This window comes from Rhodnius prolixus, unplaced genomic scaffold, assembly GCF_049639745.1.
Source record: "Rhodnius prolixus isolate KJV_2025 unplaced genomic scaffold, Rpr scaffold_3, whole genome shotgun sequence".
In the NCBI taxonomy this organism is placed as follows: domain Eukaryota; kingdom Metazoa; phylum Arthropoda; class Insecta; order Hemiptera; family Reduviidae; genus Rhodnius; species Rhodnius prolixus.
In genome coordinates this window covers 34,954,223-34,975,944 of record NW_027411603.1, presented here as the reverse complement: position 1 = coordinate 34,975,944, position 21,722 = coordinate 34,954,223, and the positions used below count along the sequence as shown (strand labels likewise).

The window sequence follows — 21,722 nt, the reverse complement described above, 5'->3', positions numbered from 1 at the left end:
AAATAACCAGGCTTTATGTTTAATTTTAAGCGAAAAGTAGAAATAGTGACCAGCATTTTAGGCAATTTATTGATAAAGTAAATAGACATTAGATAAAATGGTGAGATTTTAAATTCTGTCGGTAAAATATGAGCACTGCACAATTTGATTAACTAAAAATGGAGAAATGCGATAAAATAATGAACATTGTCTTGTATAATTCTGTTTATAGTAAAAATTCAAATAAATTTACCATTATCATTCAGCGCCTGCTACTGAATTTGAGGTGAATTAATGCAACGATTTGCATTAGAGCTCTGGAGTTAATCAAAATGGCTTCTGAAATAATTAATAATTATTATTCAATGGCCAAAAAATTATTGCCGTTTAATGGTGTTAATCTTTATTATTTGGGAAATTTACTATAAATACAAAAATCTATAATAGAACCAAGTGCTTTGACTCTTAAATTTAAGATATTTCAAAAACTGGAGTTAATCGATTTGTGAAGCGAACGGCTCATTTATATGTTGAGCCAGACATATGAAACATTCTATCATACAACGGTAGATTTCTCGTCATGTGTATGCCATTTAATATTTGATTAAAACGTAGAAGTAGGTTTGGTACAGCTGTCTAATGAAGCTGTTGCTACCTATGTAAGTTTGTGAATGCATGCTAGTAATACAAGGCAGGTCATCACTCTTTATTGCACTTTAGCTCTAACTTATTGCAACCAGTTAATTTCCATTGACGTTGAATTTAGTTTTCAATCCTCTATAATATGTGGTTAGAAAACGCCCACACAAATCAACCAATCTAATCTACCACAATGGGGAGAAGGTTAATCAATGAAAACAGTTACTTGAACAAACAACAGTATCATTTGTGAATGAATCAAACATTGGTCGGTAATGACCACATCGTGACAAGAGATCTTTCTTTTGGTTTATGGGTTGGTTTTTGCAATATCCGTTGGAATTTGTTCACACAGATGTGGTTTATCGTCATACGTCTAAACAGTTACCAAAGGTTTGAAACAAGGGGATTTAACTGTTTTTATGCTCTTACTCTTGCTGTACTTATTCGATTGTGTCAAATTATTAAAATGGAATGTTTCACAGAAGTTATCCGCTTTAAGGTTTTTGATTTAATGTTGTAGATCCGCGCATATTTAATGAGCACACAAAGTTTAAAAAGATTTGTTTGAGAAAATCTCTAAATACTCAAAATATATTCAGTTAAATAACATTTACGGTTTTTCAAAATGTTTACAGCTAGCTTACTCGGTGGTAACTAGTGGATATGTTATATTTGTCCTTTCAAAGATAATTTGTTTTTTGATTTACGCTCTTTTTCTGGCTCAAGGTGCCTCTAAACTAAAATATTCTCCGCCAAAAACAATAAATATAAATTTAGCGTGATTGCAATAAGTGCACTTAATATAGTATTTTAATTGTTCGGTGCAGCATATTTGCTTTTTGCTAAGATTAAACATTTGCAAAACAGGGCTGAAATGACGCTTTAGAAAAAGTCTATGAACAAATACTTCTATAAGATTCATAATAGAATATTATTAGAAAATATTTCCAATATGTAACCACAAATGTAGTATTTACAAATTTATATATTTTTTTAAATCCTTTTATATTGCAGAAATAAATATGGGTTGTAAACGTTCGTAGCTAGGAAAATATGGATCATTATTACACTGGCAACAAACGTTTCAATACATTTTGTAAGCCTTCTTCAAGGTCTATAAAACAGAACATGCACTTTAACCACTCATTTTAGGGATAAGGTTGATTTTGGGAAGAAGGTTAAAGTTATTTAAAGGAATCACAACAAAAGGGTGGAAACACTTCTAAGTTTTCCTTTCATTGCATTTTCAAATATCGGTTGTCTGACATTAGTTCTGTAGTTCCATGTTTTATAAAAATAGAAGTTAAATAATTCATAACATGAAAATTGTAATCGGAGAACGTCATGTGAATGTTTATACAAAATTTGTTTTCCTTGATTAAAAGACGTACTATGATTATGTTAATCGAATAGTTTGATCGATATTCGAGGAAAATTTTAGATACAGAATGTGGGTTACTGAAGGACACAGTTCTAGAAACATTCAGAGGTTATTTTTTAACTCGAAAAAATTTTTAGACGACAGAATAAATTTTTAGAAGTATACAAAGCTCTTTAAGTCAAAGAAAATATAACAAAAGAAGATGAATGAAATCTTGATAGGTTGTTGATGGAATCTAAACCGAGAATCGAAGGTTTTATTTTTAAAAAACAGAATACTTAAAATAACCTTCCTGTAATATAGCCAGAAATAAAATGGACCATAGTTCATACTAAAGTAACAGTACAAAACTAAATTGCTTTAGCTATATCTCTAATAAGGATTAATAAATCCGGGCTAAGCTCTACAATCGAACTGATGAAGGCGAGGGAAGCTGTGAGAAAGCTATTGTGGCGCTCCTTCAGGCAGTCTAACCATAAAACAATAACTCAAATCCATAACACCAAACCTGTCAGGTAATTATACAGTGCTTTACGCCTAGCACCCAATAATTCTCAACTGTTTTTTCTCTCCTTGTAGTACCCACTTATCCTGTTGTAAAAATATCTCTCACTTTTTAGATGCTAGTTTTACCAAATTTAAAAAGTGTCTTGACACAAATATTTTGGCTGGAAAATAAATAAATAAGCGGCTAGAATAGAAAGCGAGATGCGGATTTAGTAACTAGGCTGGCAGGAACTGGCGGGTGTAAATAAGCTTTGAATTGGCGCCGTCACCTTAATCAGATAGATGCTCATATTTCCGGTATGTTCGTTCCATCCACAGCTTAGTACCGCTGATTCAATCTAAACAGGATGCCGATGTACAGTCGATTAAGTAGCTAAAGGCTGGAGCAAAGCGGCGATGATAGTTACTTCAAATCAGAGAGAGCAACAAGAAAGAGTCGCATGCACATAGTGACGAGTTTAGTCGCGTTTCTCCTTTCGACGAAACATGATGAAGGAATTATTTCTATACGAAAATTCTTCCTTGAAAATTTGGTATTTACAGCAGCTTAGTAGCAGTAGCTAAGATCATGATATAAACATGACTAGACATGAACATGGTGAATTCCATCACTTGCACCAACAACTTCGGGAGCACCCTGGCAAGTTTCATGAGTATTTTCGAATGTCTATTTCAACATACTAACCAGTGTTGAAGGCATGTTAATCAAGAAAAGGACGAATTTCAATGTTAACCCCATTAATCCTGCCCATTTCTTATCCAACACAAATCGGTTGTGATGAAGAGGATCCTTTTGGCCCCACAGAGGTTTCTTTAAAAAAACTACGCCAATAAATGCAGCAATAACACCATTTTAACCTTTAAAAATTGAGCGCGATGAGAGCGAAGAAATCGAACATGTCACAACATGTTGCTCTACTCTCTCTCTTGGTAGCGTTGCTCTATCTTCGCTTTGCTCGCCACTATGCGCGGTCCCATATGTTAACTTGTGTTTGATTTCGCCGCTCCACTATGTTTCCAGCCTAATGCGACAGAATTTTATTCTTCCTTTTTTTGATCACTCGTGGAGTCCTCTTCTCCTCTATCTAATCATCAATTGGCAACCGAGAAATCTAAACGAATATAACCAGAACTATCTATGAACATAAAGTAAGGGCTGTGAGATCGTGTATGAAGAAGTCGGTAGAAGATTGAAGTATCACAGCCAGGTTATAATGCAAAGAGTTGTTAAGCCCCGAAGGACCTTGCAATGTTATTGTGGGCAAGTAAGTATGAAACTGTCCATTATCTGTTTTCTTTCGACAGTTCTTTCTGGTTAACTTGATCAATGCTTGCAAAACAACCGACTGTCGACATTTTGAGGTTGGGACAAGTAACTACCACAACTTCTTTGGAAAACTCTGAATTCCCCACATATAACAAAATATTACAATAAAAAACTTAGTCAAAAATTAAACTATTTAAAAATCATTCTACATCTAATCCTGATATGTATAGAACTTTATCTGTCTTGATATTTCAATTTAAACTGTCTGTTATAGAATCGTTTTTGATCTGGAAATCGGATTATGTAAAAAGTGTGGTTTATGGTGTTAATAACAGAATTCTGGGTAATATTGCCTCAGCAATGCAGTGCCACAGGAATCGCTGAAAGACCATGACTACTCATGACTATACTGTGCACAAAAAAATTAAAATGCAATGAGGCATTTTCATTAGAACGATAAAAGAAATATTGTTAAGGACACCAACTGACTTCGATCTTTCTGCAGCATCAACACCTTGGAACTATTGATATCTCCAAATGTTTTTGAAGGACATTGTATACTCCTGCGAAAAATCTACCTCCCGGTGTACATTGACGGTGTGAATGGAGGCTCCGAAAGAACGAAGAACTCAAGAAACTATACAGAGAACCCGACTATAGTTTCTTGTATCAAAAAAGGCAGGCTAAGGTGGCTCAGCCATGTTGAACGGATGTCCCATCATCGAGTTCCTAGAAAAGTATTATACGGACACCCGGGGGGCGCAAGACGTAGAGGTCGTCCCAAGATAAGATGGTTGGATGACGCAGAAAGAGATCTGCAAAAGGTAGGTGTTAGTAGATGGCGTCTAAAAGCCAAAGACAGGGAAGAGTGGTACTCTCTCTTGAATGAGGTCCAGGTCCTACTATAGGACTGAAGCACCATGGGAAAAGGAAGAAGAAGAAGTATACTCCTGCAAATAAGGATTCCTCAGCAGAAAAGGCCCTGTCTTGGGTCAAAGTGCATGAGTCCCTGCAACACTTGAGAAGTTTCTGTTTCTGAAACAAAACTGTTTCCCCTAAATGTCGCTTTTTGACTTTAATTAAAATAATTTAAGATCTACTTATATAGCAGCGATATACGAGTAGTAGTAATAGTAGTAAAGTAATCGCCTATTTTTTTCAGGCGGGGCTTAACGTCCATCTACCAATTAGGTGTCGTGGACGGAGGTGACTAGCAAACATACTTTACTGTAAATTTCTTTTATTAACCATCAAATAAAATCCAAAGCCTAAGACCGGGAATCGAAGCCAGTACCACAATACATATTAGCTTTACTGGTCTCGCCTCTAACCGCTCGGATAACGTGGCGCCTATAGCAGCGATATATATGATGTATATTTAATAAAAAAGGAATTTAACAAAACTAATTTATAGCTACAATAAATAACTACTTACTAAAATTAGATCAAACGATGAGTGTACGTGACTGTGGGCCAGGTAATTATTTTTAATGCCAGTATGCAATAATTTAGCATTATTATTAATTAGTGGTACGTCTTATTCAAGTATTATACTCTTTTAATGATTTCCCTTGTTAAATTATTGATTAGAAATTAATAGATAGGCAGGTAGATCTTTATGGAGCACATCTTTATAACTTTCTGTTTTATAGCGCACAACTTTTCTGTTACGTGTATTATACTGTCCTATACTTTAACAACCTAATTTTTATTGATTGATATCAACTATAAAAAAAATAAAAACAGTATTAGTTAATAATAAAACAAATAAAAAAAACAAATAAATAAAACTTAAGTATACCAACATTAATTTTGATTTTTTTTACTTGAATGTTTCATTGGTACAATAATTTTTTGTGAAACACTACTTGTGATTGATTGTAAATCAATTTTCAGTTCCTAATATTCTACATTTTTTTATTTTTCGTAGATATTTTTCCAAACATTTTGGACCTACCCATAGGATTTACAGAAGACATTCCATTCTTCTCTATTCTTTAATTAGGGGCGAGTGTTGGTCTAGTGGTCAAGAGCTTGGCTTAGTGTGTAAGAGTTCGGCAGATCGAATCCAGCGTATGACTACTTTTTATTTGTTAAAAAAAATTGTTTACAGTAAAGAATATGATTCTGTACCCGTCCACGACACCTACTTGGTAGTTGGACGCTAAGCCCTACCTGAAAAAATTGGCGGTTACTTTACCATCTTTAATTACGTAATACGCGATGAGAAAAAAACCGTGTTAGTATGGGTAACAGATTTTTTAAATTTAGTATGAACAGAATCCACACAAGTTGTCACAAGTTATTATCAGTTAGGTATTTTTGTCTTGTTTTTTGTACGGACTAAACTACGTACCATTTTTTAAATAATGTTTTGCCAAAATTTTGCTATATGACCAAGTCTTTATAAGCAATAATTATAATACAAATAAATTATCAGCTAAATTACGCATTAAAATGTAAGTAAGTGGTAAAAATTCTGCACATTTTTCTTTAATCTTTTTGTTATTAACTTTGAGTCTGAGTCTGTTTGGTAAATGTGATAAGAAAGCTCATGATGGTTTGTAAACATGGTTAAGATAAGATTGTCGGCCAAAGTGTTCCTTGTGAAAAACAAACTGGTAGGTAATTGACGTGTAATAGCTGTGGCCATTGCTTTACAACCCGCTACAACAAGCATTATCTATTTCAATTAGGATGCCTTTGCGTCATTTCTGCCCCAGCATCAATCATTTCTTACAACGGCCTCCAGCTTACTAACTGGCCAGCCGGTCCGACACGATTTCACCTACCATAGCCACCACCTACAATACCAACACGATTTATAAGCCGCCGACAAGAAGGCTACTTGTATGTTAACTGTTGCTAACCTCAGTTCTTATTTCTACGAACACAATTTATAGATTCCAAAGATTCGTTTGACAACACATTACACACAAGTAAATTACAAAACTTCTTTTTTTCTTTTTTATTTGAACGAACTGAAAATACGTCATATAATCCAAATGACTGCAGGAAGTTTATAAACCATAACATTGCAACAAGAAGACAAGACATTGACATGATTCTGTTTTTTTATTTATTTTATTATTTCTAAAGTTCGAAGTTTTTTTAAAAAGTTATTTTTGCATTACCCTTAAACTTATTTACACTTATTTTTGGAAAGATATATACATGTTGTTATAAAAATTTTATTAAAGGCACTTATTGAAATCCCTTTCCACTAAAATACCCTTTCTTCTAAACGTATTTATGCATTAACTTTAATCGTATTTCCAATTACACGTATTTGTGGAGATATTTATCCAGATGTACATGTTTAAAAAAAAAATTATTAAAAGCACTTCTTAAAATACCTTTACTCTAAACTTAATTTGGACATTCTTACGATATAAATTTTTATTGCATTATTAGATAATTTATCAAATACCTATGGGGAGAAATTAGTAAAAAAATTTAGATCTATTTTTCCTAGAAATAGGTACAAAAAACGATTGGCTAATCTTATTGGCAAACGTGATGAGTGAAGTAGGCGTGCTGTTGCTGATGACGTATGACACCATAGCCACTCCCTCACCAATAAAAGCACAGTGATCCAGTACATAAAATGGAGCTCTTACACTTTCATTCAATGATCTAGATTTTACTTTCTTTTGCTTCAGGAAAATATTTTGTTAACATTTTTTAGTTTGCATTACATTAGAAGTATAAAATCGGAAATATAATGTTCAAAACATGTTTATTTTCAACATTTTTACGATATCAATTTTTATTGCATTATTAGATAATTTATCAAATACCTATGGGGGAAAAATTAGTAAAAAAATTTTAAATCATATTTTTCCTAGAAATAGGTACCAAAAACGATTGGCTGATCTTATTGGCGAACGGGATGAGTGAAGTAGGCGTCCTGTTGCAGATGACGTATGACACCGTAAGCCACTCCATCATCAATAAAAGCACAGTGATCCAGTAGATAAAATGGAGTTCTTACACTTTCATTCAATGATGTAGATTTAACTTTCCCTTACATCAGGAAAATATTTTGTTAACATTTTTGAGTTTGCAATACATTAGAAGTATAAAATCGGAAATATAATGTTCAAAACATGTTTATTTTCGACATTTTTACGATATCAATTTTTATTGCATTATTAGATAATTTATCAAATACCTATGAGGGAAAAATTAGTAAAAAAATTTTAAATCATATTTTTCCTAGAAATAGGTACCAAAAACGATTAGCTGATCTTATTGGCGAACGGGATGAGTGAAGTAGGCGTGCTGTTGCTGATGACGTATGACACCGCAAGCCACTCCCTCACCAATAAAAGCACAGTGATCCAGTACATAAAATGGAGCTCTTACACTTTCATTCAATGATCTAGATTTTACTTTCTTTTGCTTCAGGAAAATATTTTGTTGACATTTTTGAGTATGCATTAAATTAGAAGTATAAAATCGGAAATATAATGTTCAAAACATATTTATTTTCGACATTTTTACGATATCAATTTTTATTGCATTATTAGATAATTTATCAAATACCAATGGGGGAAAAATTAGTAAAAAAAATTTAAATCATATTTTTCCTAGAATTAGGTACCAAAAACGATTGGCTAATCTCATTGGCGAACGTGATGAGTGAAGTAGGCGTGCTGTTGCTGATGACGTATGACACCGTAGCCACTCCCTCACCAATAAAAGCACAGTGATCCAGTACATAAAATGGAGCTCTTACACTTTCATTCAATGATCTAGATTTTACTTTCTTTTGCTTCAGGAAAATATTTTGTTAACATTTTTTAGTTTGCATTACATTAGAAGTATAAAATCGGAAATATAATGTTCAAAACATGTTTATTTTCAACATTTTTACGATATCAATTTTTATTGCATTATTAGATAATTTATCAAATACCTATGGGGGAAAAATTAGTAAAAAAATTTTAAATCATATTTTTCCTAGAAATAGGTACCAAAAACGATTAGCTGATCTTATTGGCGAACGGGATGAGTGAAGTAGGCGTGCTGTTGCTGATGACGTACGACACCGCAAGCCACTCCCTCACCAATAAAAGCACAGTGATCCAGTACATAAAATGGAGCTCTTACACTTTCATTCAATGATCTAGATTTTACTTTCTTTTGCTTCAGGAAAATATTTTGTTGACATTTTTGAGTATGCATTAAATTAGAAGTATAAAATCGGAAATATAATGTTCAAAACATGTTTATTTTCAACATTTTTACGATATCAATTTTTATTGCATTATTAGATAATTTATCAAATACCTATTGGGGGAAAAATTAGTAAAAAAATTTTAAATCATATTTTTCCTAGAAATAGGTACCAAAAACGATTAGCTGATCTTATTGGCGAACGGGATGAGTGAAGTAGGCGTGGTGTTGCTGATGACGTATGACACCGCAAGCCACTCCCTCCCCAATAAAAGCACAGTGATCCAGTACATAAAATGGAGCTCTTACACTTTCATTCAATGATCTAGATTTTACTTTCTTTTGCTTCAGGAAAATATTTTGTTGACATTTTTGAGTATGCATTAAATTAGAAGTATAAAATCGGAAATATAATGTTCAAAACATGTTTATTTTCGACATTTTTACGATATCAATTTTTATTGCATTATTAGATAATTTATCAAATACCTATGGGGGAAAAATTAGTAAAAAAAATTTAAATCATATTTTTCCTAGAATTAGGTACCAAAAACGATTGGCTAATCTCATTGGCGAACGAGATGAGTGAAGTAGGCGTGCTGTTGCTGATGACGTATGACACCGTAAGCCACTCCCTCACCAATAAAAGCACAGTGATCCAGTACATAAATTGGAGCTCTTACACTTTCATTCAATGATCTAGATTTTACTTTCTTTTGCTTCAGGAAAATATTTTGTTAACATTTTTGAGTTTGCATTAAATTAGAAGTATAAAATCGGAAATATAATGTTCAAAACATGTTTATTTTCGACATTTTTACGATATCAATTTTTATTGCATTATTAGATAATTTATCAAATACCTATGGGGGAAAAATTAGTAAAAAAATTTTAAATCATATTTTTCCTAGAAATAGGTACCAAAAACGATTGGCTGATCTTATTGGCGAACGGGATGAGTGATGTAGGCGTCCTGTTGCACATGACGTATGACACCGTAAGCCACTCCCTCACCAATAAAAGCACAGTGATCCAGTAGATAAAATGGAGTTCTTACACTTTCATTCAATGATGTAGATTTAACTTTCCCTTACATCAGGAAAATATTTTGTTAACATTTTTGAGTATGCATTAAATTAGAAGTATAAAATCGGAAATATAATGTTCAAAACATGTTTATTTTCGACATTTTTACGATATCAATTTTTATTGCATTATTAGATAATTTATCAAATACCTATGGGGGAAAAATTAGTAAAAAAAATTTAAATCATATTTTTCCTAGAATTAGGTACCAAAAACGATTGGCTAATCTCATTGGCGAACGGGATGAGTGAAGTAGGCGTGCTGTTCCTGATGACGTATGACACCGTAAGCCACTCCCTCACCAATAAAAGCACAGTGATCCAGTACATAAAATGGAGCTCTTACACTTTCATTCAATGATCTAGATTTTACTTTCTTTTGCTTCAGGAAAATATTTTGTTGACATTTTTGAGTATGCATTAAATTAGAAGTATAAAATCGGAAATATAATGTTCAAAACATGTTTATTTTCGACATTTTTACGATATCAATTTTTATTGCATTATTAGATAATTTATCAAATACCTATAGGGAAAAAATTAGTAAAAAAATTTTAAATCATATTTTTCCTAGAAATAGGTACCAAAAACGATTAGCTGATCTTATTGGCGAACGGGATGAGTGAAGTAGGCGTGCTGTTGCTGATGACGTATGACACCGCAAGCCACTCCCTCACCAATAAAAGCACAGTGATCCAGTAGATAAAATGGAGTTCTTACACTTTCATTCAATGATGTAGATTTAACTTTCCCTTACATCAGGAAAATATTTTGTTAACATTTTTGAGTTTGCAATACATTAGAAGTATAAAATCGGAAATATAATGTTCAAAACATGTTTATTTTCGACATTTTTACGATATCAATTTTTATTGCATTATTAGATAATTTATCAAATACCTATAGGGAAAAAATTAGTAAAAAAATTTTAAATCATATTTTTCCTAGAAATAGGTACCAAAAACGATTGGCTGATCTTATTGGCGAACGGGATGAGTGAAGTAGGCGTGCTGTTGCTGATGACGTATGACACCGCAAGCCACTCCCTCACCAATAAAAGCACAGTGATCCAGTAGATAAAATGGAGTTCTTACACTTTCATTCAATGATGTAGATTTAACTTTCCCTTACATCAGGAAAATATTTTGTTAACATTTTTGAGTTTGCATTAAATTAGAAGTAAAAAATCGGAAATATAATGTTCAAAACATGTTTATTTTCGACATTTTTACGATATCAATTTTTATTGCATTATTAGATAATTTATCAAATACCTATAGGGAAAAAATTAGTAAAAAAATTTTAAATCATATTTTTCCTAGAAATAGGTACCAAAAACGATTGGCTGATCTTATTGGCGAACGGGATGAGTGAAGTAGGCGTGCTGTTGCTGATGACGTATGACACCGCAAGCCACTCCCTCACCAATAAAAGCACAGTGATCCAGTAGATAAAATGGAGTTCTTACACTTTCATTCAATGATGTAGATTTAACTTTCCCTTACATCAGGAAAATATTTTGTTAACATTTTTGAGTTTGCAATACATTAGAAGTATAAAATCGGAAATATAATGTTCAAAACATGTTTATTTTCGACATTTTTACGATATCAATTTTTATTGCATTATTAGATAATTTATCAAATACCTATGGGGGAAATATTCTTCTTCTATCTGGAAGGTGTGGTATTCAGCATTGTGACTTTTTAAATACCTTACGATACCTCTGCAGCTTTTAACAGTACTGGTGTTGACAATTTGGTCAGTAATTCTAGCTTTACAATTGAACGTTTCTCGACCTACTTCACGCGATAAAGTTTCGCAGAATGTGGCGTATCTTGACGTAAATTGGTGGCGGTTTGTGGGATTTCGGTACTTTGCTGACCAGGGTAGTGTCCGTAGTTTCCTCATGTAAGAAAGGGTTAGGTGTCAATACCCGTGGAGGAGCAGTTACGTTATGCAAACTGTCCTGAAGCTGTTTTCAGTGACGGTGGTGGTGATGAGGTAAAGTAACCTTCCTTTTTTTTTTTTTTTTTTAGCAGCTATTCGAGTAATCATGGCTTTTGTGGTGAGCTTCTTATTTCTTGGTGCACTGCTTTTCATGAGAGATTTCTTTGATGTCTTGGACGTGGTAGACTCGTCACCAGACGAGATATAAGTGTCGACCCATTGACTTAAATAAAATAAAGATAAGTAAATTAATAAATAAAAGTTCTTTTTTTTTTAATAATAATAACAATAATTAAAAGAACTACATATGTACAATAGAATTTACAATAAATAATTTGCTTACAAGTATCTTAAGAATTTACAGCTAACAATATAATATATACAAAAATTAATTTGAAAAAAAGAGAAATAAACAATAAAAAATAAAAATATAAGTTCAATATAAAATGCACAGAACCTAATAAATTGTTTACTTCTTTTCTAAGAGGACAAAAGAGAATACTAAAGTTTTAACAGTTTTTAAAATTAATTAATAAGCTAAAAGAATTCAGGACGTTGTCAAACTAATGTTCACTGTTCAGAATCTATGACTTGAAAAATTTATAAGTTAGAACTTTGAAAATATTAATAAATAAAATAAATAATCTGATAACAAAATAAAGACTTTATTTTTGTGTATATAGAAATTGCAATAAAGCAAAATTAAAAGAAAAAAAGCTAAATCATAATAAGAAAACAATAAATTTAAAAATAATGATAAAATTGTTAAGGAATAATTAAATTACAAATTATTTTGCATTGATAAAAGAAATTGTTTAAACTCTTTCCGAGCTTTTTCCATTTCATCTTCTGTTAAATAACAACATGTCGATTTCGCCTTGCTATTTCTTCTATTTTTCTGGCCTTTTAAACTTTTGTATCTAACCATTTCCTTAAAAAGTAAGTTTTATTGATTATAAAAATATAAACAAAAGGAATTTAGCCATTAATGGTAACAAGAAAACTGCAGTAACGTAAATAGAAATGCATTGGTCTAAACTAAACTAATATTACACTCTCTGTTTGTAAAGCAAGTTGAATCAAGAAGAAACGACTCACTAACACGATCCGGAATGGTATTATTATATCTATTTCGTATAGTTATTATTTTAGTTGTTATTCTTTAAATGAATCAAGTAAAAAGTTATTACTTGTTCAATCTCAGGAAAATTTGAATTTGAATTTGAAAACCTACAGTCACGAGGAATGATGAACAAAGAAGATAATTTATAAATTAATTTTGAATCTAAAATTTAGAGTAACATTATAATGAATAAAATCTAAGCATGAAAATTTATAAAATAGAATGAATAATTTAAGAAGCATTTTTTATTTTCTTAGAGCGAATTCTTAGCCCGGTTTTGGGAGCCATATTAAGTTTTTACGCAAAATCATTACATCTAATCACGATTGAAGTTAGTAAAAACAAACGCAAACATCGTTTTTATAACGGGATTGGGACGAAAACACAATTTAACGTTCAAGGGCACCGTATATGTTTTGGTCTGCTATAGGTTATTCGGTCGGCAATGTTTCTTAAAAGTGTGCCATTTTTCAATTTTTTTCTCAAAAAGTTTTACTGGTGGGTCACATCACTTCTATTTTAGATTACATATTATCTCAGAGTACAGAAAATAAGAAAATTATATAGTTGGGATAATCCAGTATTCTATAAATTGATAAAGACTAATTTATTATCAACAAATCCTAAATTATAACTTGATAGAAATCGTAAAATGAAAAGCAGAAAAGTAAAAAACATGTAAATAAAATTAACCCCAATCATTTAATCATTTTAATGACTTCCTGGATGATGTTTGATGATACCTGTAAACTGTGAGATGTTTAGGATGATGGTTGTTTTTAAAAGAATACATAATTCTAATTTTTGTTAGTTAACCTGTTTCGCAATGAATTGAAAATGAATTTCATTAAGAAAAATACTAGTTCACATGTGTAAGCTGGACCCAAAAGCTGATCGTAAAGCGAAATCAAACAGAAGAAAACTTAGAAGTAAGTGATTGCCCCAACATGTAGCAATCACGCATAAATGATTTTCATCTGTAGTTTACAAGTGGTCTTCTAATAAAATACCCACCTATCGTCATGATTAAGAATTGTTACCTGGGACATTAGGTGACCCGCGTGTCGTAGGTTGCCGACCACAGGCGTTATTCAATCATTTGAGATCAAAACGCGTATCATCTCTTCGACAACTCCCATTGGTACAGAAACAAATTATCATTATTATTATAGTATTTACCTCTTCATATCTCGCTCTATCTAAAGCTGCCATCTTTTTATAGCTATTTTGTTCTTCTTGACTTAATTCGTTCCATTTCTCTTTTATTAACATATTTAGCAATCTCATAGTAATTGTAGGATATTCTAATATTATTTTATCACGTTCGCAATTTCTAAAGAAAAAGAACGGTTTTCTAGAACAAAATGAAATAATAGTTTTAATTATTATTTATAATAAATAAGAGGTGGGTGTTGGTCTAGTGGTCAAGAACGTTGCTTTGTATGTGAGGGATCGCCAGTTCGAATCCCACGAATGTTTACTTTTTATTTGATAGAAAAAAATTGTTTATAGTAAAGTATGAGCTTCCGCCCCAGTCCACGACACCTAATTGGTAGTTAGACGTTAAGCCTCGCCTGAAAAAATAGGCGATTACTTTACTTATAATAAATTTACTTGCTCTCTGTATTACTTTTTTCAGAAATGTAATTCCAAATTTGGGACTAGAGATTAGAATAGAACATGATACCCTAGCGAAGAAAGGAGTCGCATCTTTGTAGTTTTGTTTTGAGACTGAAAAAAAAAAAAAAATGTAAAAGTGAAAGCTACAGTGCGTAGAAGAATTTCAAAATTGACTTCATTAAATAATGAAAAATTTTAGCTTATTTTAAAATATGTTTGAATGTATAATTCAATGAACTTAAAGAGTTGAGATAAACAGAGCACGAAGGTGATTGTAACAACGTTATTGTACTGCTGACTAAGTTAGCATTATGTATTTTGAATCAAAAATCGGTCAACAGTCAAAGTACCATTCTACTGAGACAACTGTTTTTTAAAGAATTTTCTCAAATATAGCTCAAATTGTAGGTGTTTTCCTATTTTAAGACAATAATTCAAATTTTAGAAATTGTGAATGCAAATGTTACACATAATTTTCGACTAAATCGAAGAATAATTCTCATTGTTCAATCGCAAACGTGTCGAGCATGAAAAAGTTAAAGAATTTTCTTAGTATCTTTAGCCCCCTCTCACAGACTCCCCCCCCCCCAAAAAAAAATACTTGAAATATCTGAGATATAATCTCTTTAATGGATTTCCATCCAACGAATTGGGTTTGTACCTGCAATTATGCAATATCAAAACTCAAACTTTTCTTGAAGAATCCTTTCTTATAAGTAACCGTCTCTTATCTGAGAGAAATTATTAGGTACAATGTAATTGGATCTCGCAGAAGATCAGAAGAAGAATCCTAGTGATAATAATGGCCTGAAAAATTAGCCTAGAAAGGCTACAAAAAACGAGATAAGACTAATTACTGCAGAAAATTGTCTATTTTCTTTTTTTAGGCACTAAAATGACTGGACTTATATTCACTTTTTGCTAAATTAAAAACATTATTATTAAAATTAATTCCAAACCTTGGACGTATAGGCAGTCTATTATAAGGTCTATACCCATTCGCATGGTTTCGCCTAGTTCTATAACAACTTCTCCCAGGTGTGTCCATTTCTTTAAACAAAATTTTGGAAATACCTGGATTAAATAAATATATTGATTTTTTTTTTGTTTTGTTTTTACAATTAGAAAATATGAGAAAATGTTTACTCACTTATTGATCTTACTTATATTATTACAAATTTCATTGTTTGTTTTTATCATTGAATATAGTTGAAGATAAATCCGAAGTTTTGCATAATTTTCTTTGGCAAATATCAGAGAAGGTTAGAAAATTTTCATTGGAACTGAAAAACCAAAAGGAAAATCAAATTCGTAAAATACGTTGGTTTCTTTTTTAAACTTAACATTTAAGATAAATAATCCGTGACCCAAATTTTTTTTTTCTCAAAGTTTTCTATTCAAAAAATAATAGGCGCCACGGTAGCCGAGCGGGTTAAGAGGCGAGACCTGCAAAGCTAATATGCATTGAGGTACTGGGTTCGATTCCCGGTCTTGGCCTTGGATTTTATTTAATGGTTAAATGAGAAATAGTAAAGTAAGTTTGCTAGTCGCCTCCGTCTACGACACCTAGTAAATGGTAGTTGGATGTTAAGCCCCGCCTGAAAAAATAGGCGATTACCTTACTTTACTTACTATTCAAAAAATAAAAAACTTCAACAAATAAAACAAATGAGTCTCAAGTTTAGTGTGAGAAGAAGTCAAATTGTGGAAAAAGTGAAGTCATATTGTCTCTGATAATGGATGTTATTCCGAAACCGCTAGGGATACGATAAACATGCTTACAATAACAGATGCGAGGACTAACTACATTATCCATTACAGCAGGTCCAAACCGAAATTTCGTCATTTCTCTCTTATCCTATGTGTACGCATATATTTACATTCTGGAGTACTTTTTTCGATGGCTAGGCATTCGGCCCTCTTTAAAATCTTCAAGCCTATTTCATTAGTATAATTCTTAATTGTTCAGACTTCGTTTATTCGTAGCAGCATGTAATTTAAAAGGATATATTTTTTGTTTATCAAAACTGCATTTTAATGCTGAAATTTAAATAGACCTAAAATAATAATAACTTTTTCTTTTAAATTTGGGCACGCTCAGCGTTGGATCCTAAAGGGTAGTTTCGCCACTTTTGAAATGCCAATCATTTACACCACATAATGGGTTCGATATGTGCAACTGTTTGCGTTTAATGCATTCATAGGCAATCTCTAGCTCAGAGGTGCCAAACTAGCGGCCCCCGAGGTAATTTTTTGTGGCTCACTTTGTTCTGTAATAAAATGAAAATAGAAAAACATTGTTATGAAGAAAATAGCGCTTAGGAGACATCAAGGCAATAACGTACACACCAATTCCTTGTCAACCCCTTTAGCTACTGAAGACGAGTATACACGGTGGTTCAGTGCCCTTACCTGGAGGCCTACGGGAGTATATAAACACGCTGACTCAGTTCCGGCGATGTTTGGAAGCGATATGACTGCCACTCTAAGTGGCATTCCAGAATGGTTCGTTATTAAAAGACAAAAAGGAGTAGAAATTCCAAAATACATTCTTACGTTCTCAGTCTTTGAATCCAGATATATCAAAACTTGTTCGAGGAAATCGCTGGCCAAGTTTCGGGTAAAATAAGAATAATTTTCGTTTTATAAATACAATTATATAGTGTTTTAATTATTCTATCCATATTCCTGAATCCTCACTTCACAATATAAATTTAACAAAATATTTAAGTGTGATGTGGCCCGCGTGAATCTAGTACGAATAACCCATGTTTAAATTGAGTTTGACAACCCTGCTCTAGCTCATATGCACCGCCATATTGGGGTAGTTATAAGGGATGCGGTGGGATGCGAAATGGTCGTACAGAGTGCATGACCAATACTGCAGTTTCTAAATCCTACAGTATGTTGAAATACTGCAAACCAAGAAGGTCCGAAAGCAGTCGGTATTACAAAATTTCTAATTAAATTAAGTGGTGGCAATTTGTTACTAAGTGTCTACAATAAGTCATGCCTTAATAAACAATTTTCCTTTTAAATATAAAATGGATTACTCACAGTAAATGCAGTTATAACCACTTCAAATTGGAGGTGAATACAATGCGTTTAAATGCAAACTCAATAGTCTTACGTAATAAAATACTTATTCTTTTGCACATAGGGCAGCATTCAATCTACTCCATATGATATAATATTTCTTAAAAACACTGTGTTTTGATTTAAAAATTTTTGTTATTCTTTATCGTTAAAGATGAAAATCTAATGGATGAAATATCGTAACAGCAGCATGGACCATTTATTTAGATAATAATTCTTGCTTATTCAATTTAATACTTCGCTCATGGTCTGCTATTAAATTTCATTTTACACAATCAAATTTAATGATACTACATACCTTCCATAAATAGGCCGATTTATTTACAAAATTCTACGACTACAAATTTACAGTTTCTGTGGATGGATTTTGTATGCCGTTCGTTGATTGTCTTTCGTAGTATGTGACAAATTTAGAATTGAATTTCTAAAAATTTTTTTAATTTCTATTATTGCAAATTTGTATAAAACAAAAGTTCAAACTATTTATTGTTTAATAAATTAAGAAAAATTAGCAAGAAATCATTGTGAACCTACAATTTTGGAAAGAATTTCTTACACTAAAGAATTTAATGTGTCCTCCAGCTGGTGTCCATTTTTATTGTAAGTCGATCATAGGATTTTTTTTTTTAATTTTGTCAAAAAAAAAAAAAATTGTTTCCATTTGCTGTAAATGTTAACACATGTTTTATGAAATTTGTAAATTTCAAATTTATGCATTAAATGTAATAAAAAGGCACTAAAAATGAAAAAAATACTGTAAGCTTATTTATCTGTCTGATTTACCGTTAAGTTTGTTTGAAAAGGTTTATTTGTTACAATTTTATTTTATTATTTGTAATTTAAGTCCCTACTATATCTGAGGTTATACGCGTCCGAAGTCTTTTTGTCTCCAGCCTCCAGACAGAAGTCTAGCTAAAGACAACAACCCCATCATCGGGCAGGAAGCTGTAAAAGACTCTAGGAAGAGCAGCTTTATTCGAACCTAGGATCTCTGCCTGAAAATCCGTAGTATTAAACAATGAGCTGAATTTGACGAAGTATTTTGGCCCATGTTTGGATAATCCTTTACTTAACTTGTGTTTCCTTATCAGCTTGTAATATATATTAAAATCTTGTTACCATATTGCTCCGGATGGCCATCGTTTTTAAGAGGCCAGTGTTAGTTACTATGTGGGCTCACCTATGGCCACCACTTTTGAGCTCCGGGCATGCCCATGAATCGCAAGGTTTTAATGCATATCTTCGGCAGTATTTCCTCAACAAAATAACAAATAATTTGAATGTTCCCAAAACCGTATGACTCGGATTCACTGAGGAAAACCAAAGTAGAAGTTGGATATGGGTTTTACTCTAATCAGAACATTGGGCTTTGCGAACTAAGTAAGTCAGCGGTTTATGTAGTTTAAGCAGAGCGGTTTTCTTTAGCAACCGATTCCAATGTTAACCCTCTTAGTTGAAATGGAAGATCAGAAGAGAATATTATGAACGGAATAGATCCAAAAATGCTTCCTTGAAATACCATAAGTTGTAATTACATTCTCTTTCCTTATTTTTATTTTTCTAATAACTAAGTGGTCAAAAATAATATTCATATACTAATTTTTTTTTACTTTATCTACTGAACTTTTGTTTCTAGGATGACTATTTCTTCAGCACTGAAATCGAAGATAGTAACAATGAATTTAATGCTCTCATTTTCTTTCATAAACGTAAAGAATTTGGGAAGAATTAAAAAGCGGCTTATTGGCAAACTTTCGAGTGAAATCCAGTCTCTTCATCCCATTGATTTCACTAATAAATGGTTTCTTCCTTGCAGTTCTACCTTTGTAACTCGCTGCATATAGGCGATTTCGGATGGTCAGTGACGAAACAAGGGTCCCTGAAGTTGATGCGAGACTTTCTGAGAGTTAGCGTGCTCATCGGAAGCGCATACTTCTTTCAACAGGATAACGATCCCAAACAAACAGCCCAAAATACTAAGGAATGGCTGCTTTATAATGCCCAGAAACAACTTCTCATCCCTCCACAGTCTCCGGGTATCCTATTGAAAATTTATGGTCTTGTTTGGAGCGGAAAATTCGAAAATTGAAATGTTCTTCCAGAAAAGAGCTCATAACCAATTTAAAGAAATCATGGGCAGGAATCACATCTCAAGAGACACTAAACCTGGTGGAATCTTTGCCAAGGAAGCTTAAGGCAATAACAAATGCAAAGGGATTGCTTACAAAATATTAGGTCTTTAGTTTTGCGTTAATTATAACATTCAGACTGAGTCTATGAATACTTATTTTGCAGACAATAAATTATTTTTCTGTTTTTTAATCAATTCTTCATGTTTATAAAAGAAAATGAGAGCATTAAATTCATTATTATCTTCGATTTCAGTGCTGAAGAAATAGTCATCCTAGAAACAAAAGTTCAGTAGATAAAGTAAAAAAACTTAGTGTATGAATACTTTTTTTGACCACTGTATATCATTCATTATCCGATAGAGGAACCAGTGCCTCTGCGAGATTCGGCTACAGCCGAGTAGCCAATCGAGAAGACTTTGTAAATTAAAAAAACAAAAAAACCTTTGAATTCAGTCTTAACATTTTGGAGTTATCACCGAATACGGAAACTCTGTCCACTTTCAATTTTGTAAGCGCATCAAGAGGCTAGAGCAACTTGGAGAACTGAGGAGATCAACAGTTCCTCAACTTATTCGTTTCCCTCATAACCCCAAAATTTGACTTTCCATTTAAAAGTAATCGTCCTCGCAAGACATGCCATCTAACACCCATTTCCGAGTAAAGTAATTTGTATTTGTTATTAATGTTCTCAAATTGGTTAAATAATAATTGTAAATTACTATTTTTTGTATTAATCTGACATTTGTAAGCTTCTATTTTTTATTCACATAACTTAACACTTGTCAACACTACCTTCTCAATTATTCAAGAAGTTTTTGGTATTTTGTAACATTTATTAAAATAGATATAAGCCAAAAAAATAAATTAAGAACCTCCTTGGTCGAGCTTTAAATAGGACTGCTTAAGTTATTAACCTGAACAATTTCGTTTCCACCTGATATATTTATTATATTTGACATTAAGACGAGTTTACATCGATCTTATCCTATAGTTTTTAAACTAACAGAATATACAGGAATTGTTTAAAATCCTTAAAAAAAATATATATATGGAAGAAGACCTGTATAATTGGCACCTTATCTATGTTTGTTTATCTTTGTAACTGTCAATAGAAAGTCCAGCCAATGGTAATATGGATTAAACAAATTAGATTTGATTATAATATTTCTTTTATTATTTAAATTAGGTTGTAATAAGTGTCACTCATAACTAAAGTATTGCATCAACAAAATGATTCTTCTTTATGATAATTGGCTTAATATTATCGATAGCTAAACATATTTTATTTTAATCGATAGACCGATTAATTAGAATTGAAGGTAATCAGTCGCCACAAGATTTATTATTAAACAAATCATTATCAAAACTAATTCATTATAATTTTTATCCATTCCCGCTTAAGTATAAACTCTACCTTATACATTCTATTTTGTCTTTAGTTTGCATAAAATTCAGGTAAAAATTGTAACGGGAAAAAATCTAAAGAAATACGAAGAAAAAATTGGGAAATATTGGCCAGAATGATCAGAAAATTAACATATTTTGGTTCTCATCAACGAATCTATAGCATAGCTGGAATATTCTATATTAAGTTGGATAAAGAACTTCAAAAAAAACTTATAAAAACGTTAAAAATATAAGATGTTAGAGTAAAATTTAATCGTAAAATTCCAGCAGCGCTTTCTTTTCCTTCGAACTGAAACAATTTTAAACTGATTTTAAGTTTCCGTACTAATAAAAGTTTTCTTCGTAAGCTCAA

General features: G+C 32.0%; 1 protein-coding gene across 6 annotated transcripts; it reads right to left on the bottom strand.

Annotated features, from left to right (window-relative positions):
* Positions 1 to 12,641: 12,641 nt before the first annotated feature.
* Positions 12,642 to 18,522, bottom strand: LOC141453067 (uncharacterized). Of its 6 annotated transcripts, XM_074125800.1 has the most exons (7): positions 18,366 to 18,522; positions 18,130 to 18,255; positions 17,793 to 17,941; positions 15,886 to 16,018; positions 15,695 to 15,809; positions 14,295 to 14,469; positions 12,642 to 12,923 (listed from the first exon to the last, which is right to left on the bottom strand). In XM_074125800.1, exons 5-7 carry the CDS (start codon positions 15,781 to 15,783, stop codon positions 12,774 to 12,776), a joined length of 414 nt encoding a protein of 137 aa, XP_073981901.1. In that variant the 5' UTR covers positions 15,784 to 15,809; positions 15,886 to 16,018; positions 17,793 to 17,941; positions 18,130 to 18,255; positions 18,366 to 18,522; the 3' UTR covers positions 12,642 to 12,773. The 6 variants fall into 6 exon arrangements, with proteins under 6 accessions (XP_073981901.1, XP_073981900.1, XP_073981905.1 ...); XM_074125799.1 differs by lacking the exon at positions 17,793 to 17,941; XM_074125804.1 differs by lacking the exon at positions 17,793 to 17,941 and having other exon boundaries at positions 14,295 to 14,448.
* Positions 18,523 to 21,722: the final 3,200 nt, after the last annotated feature.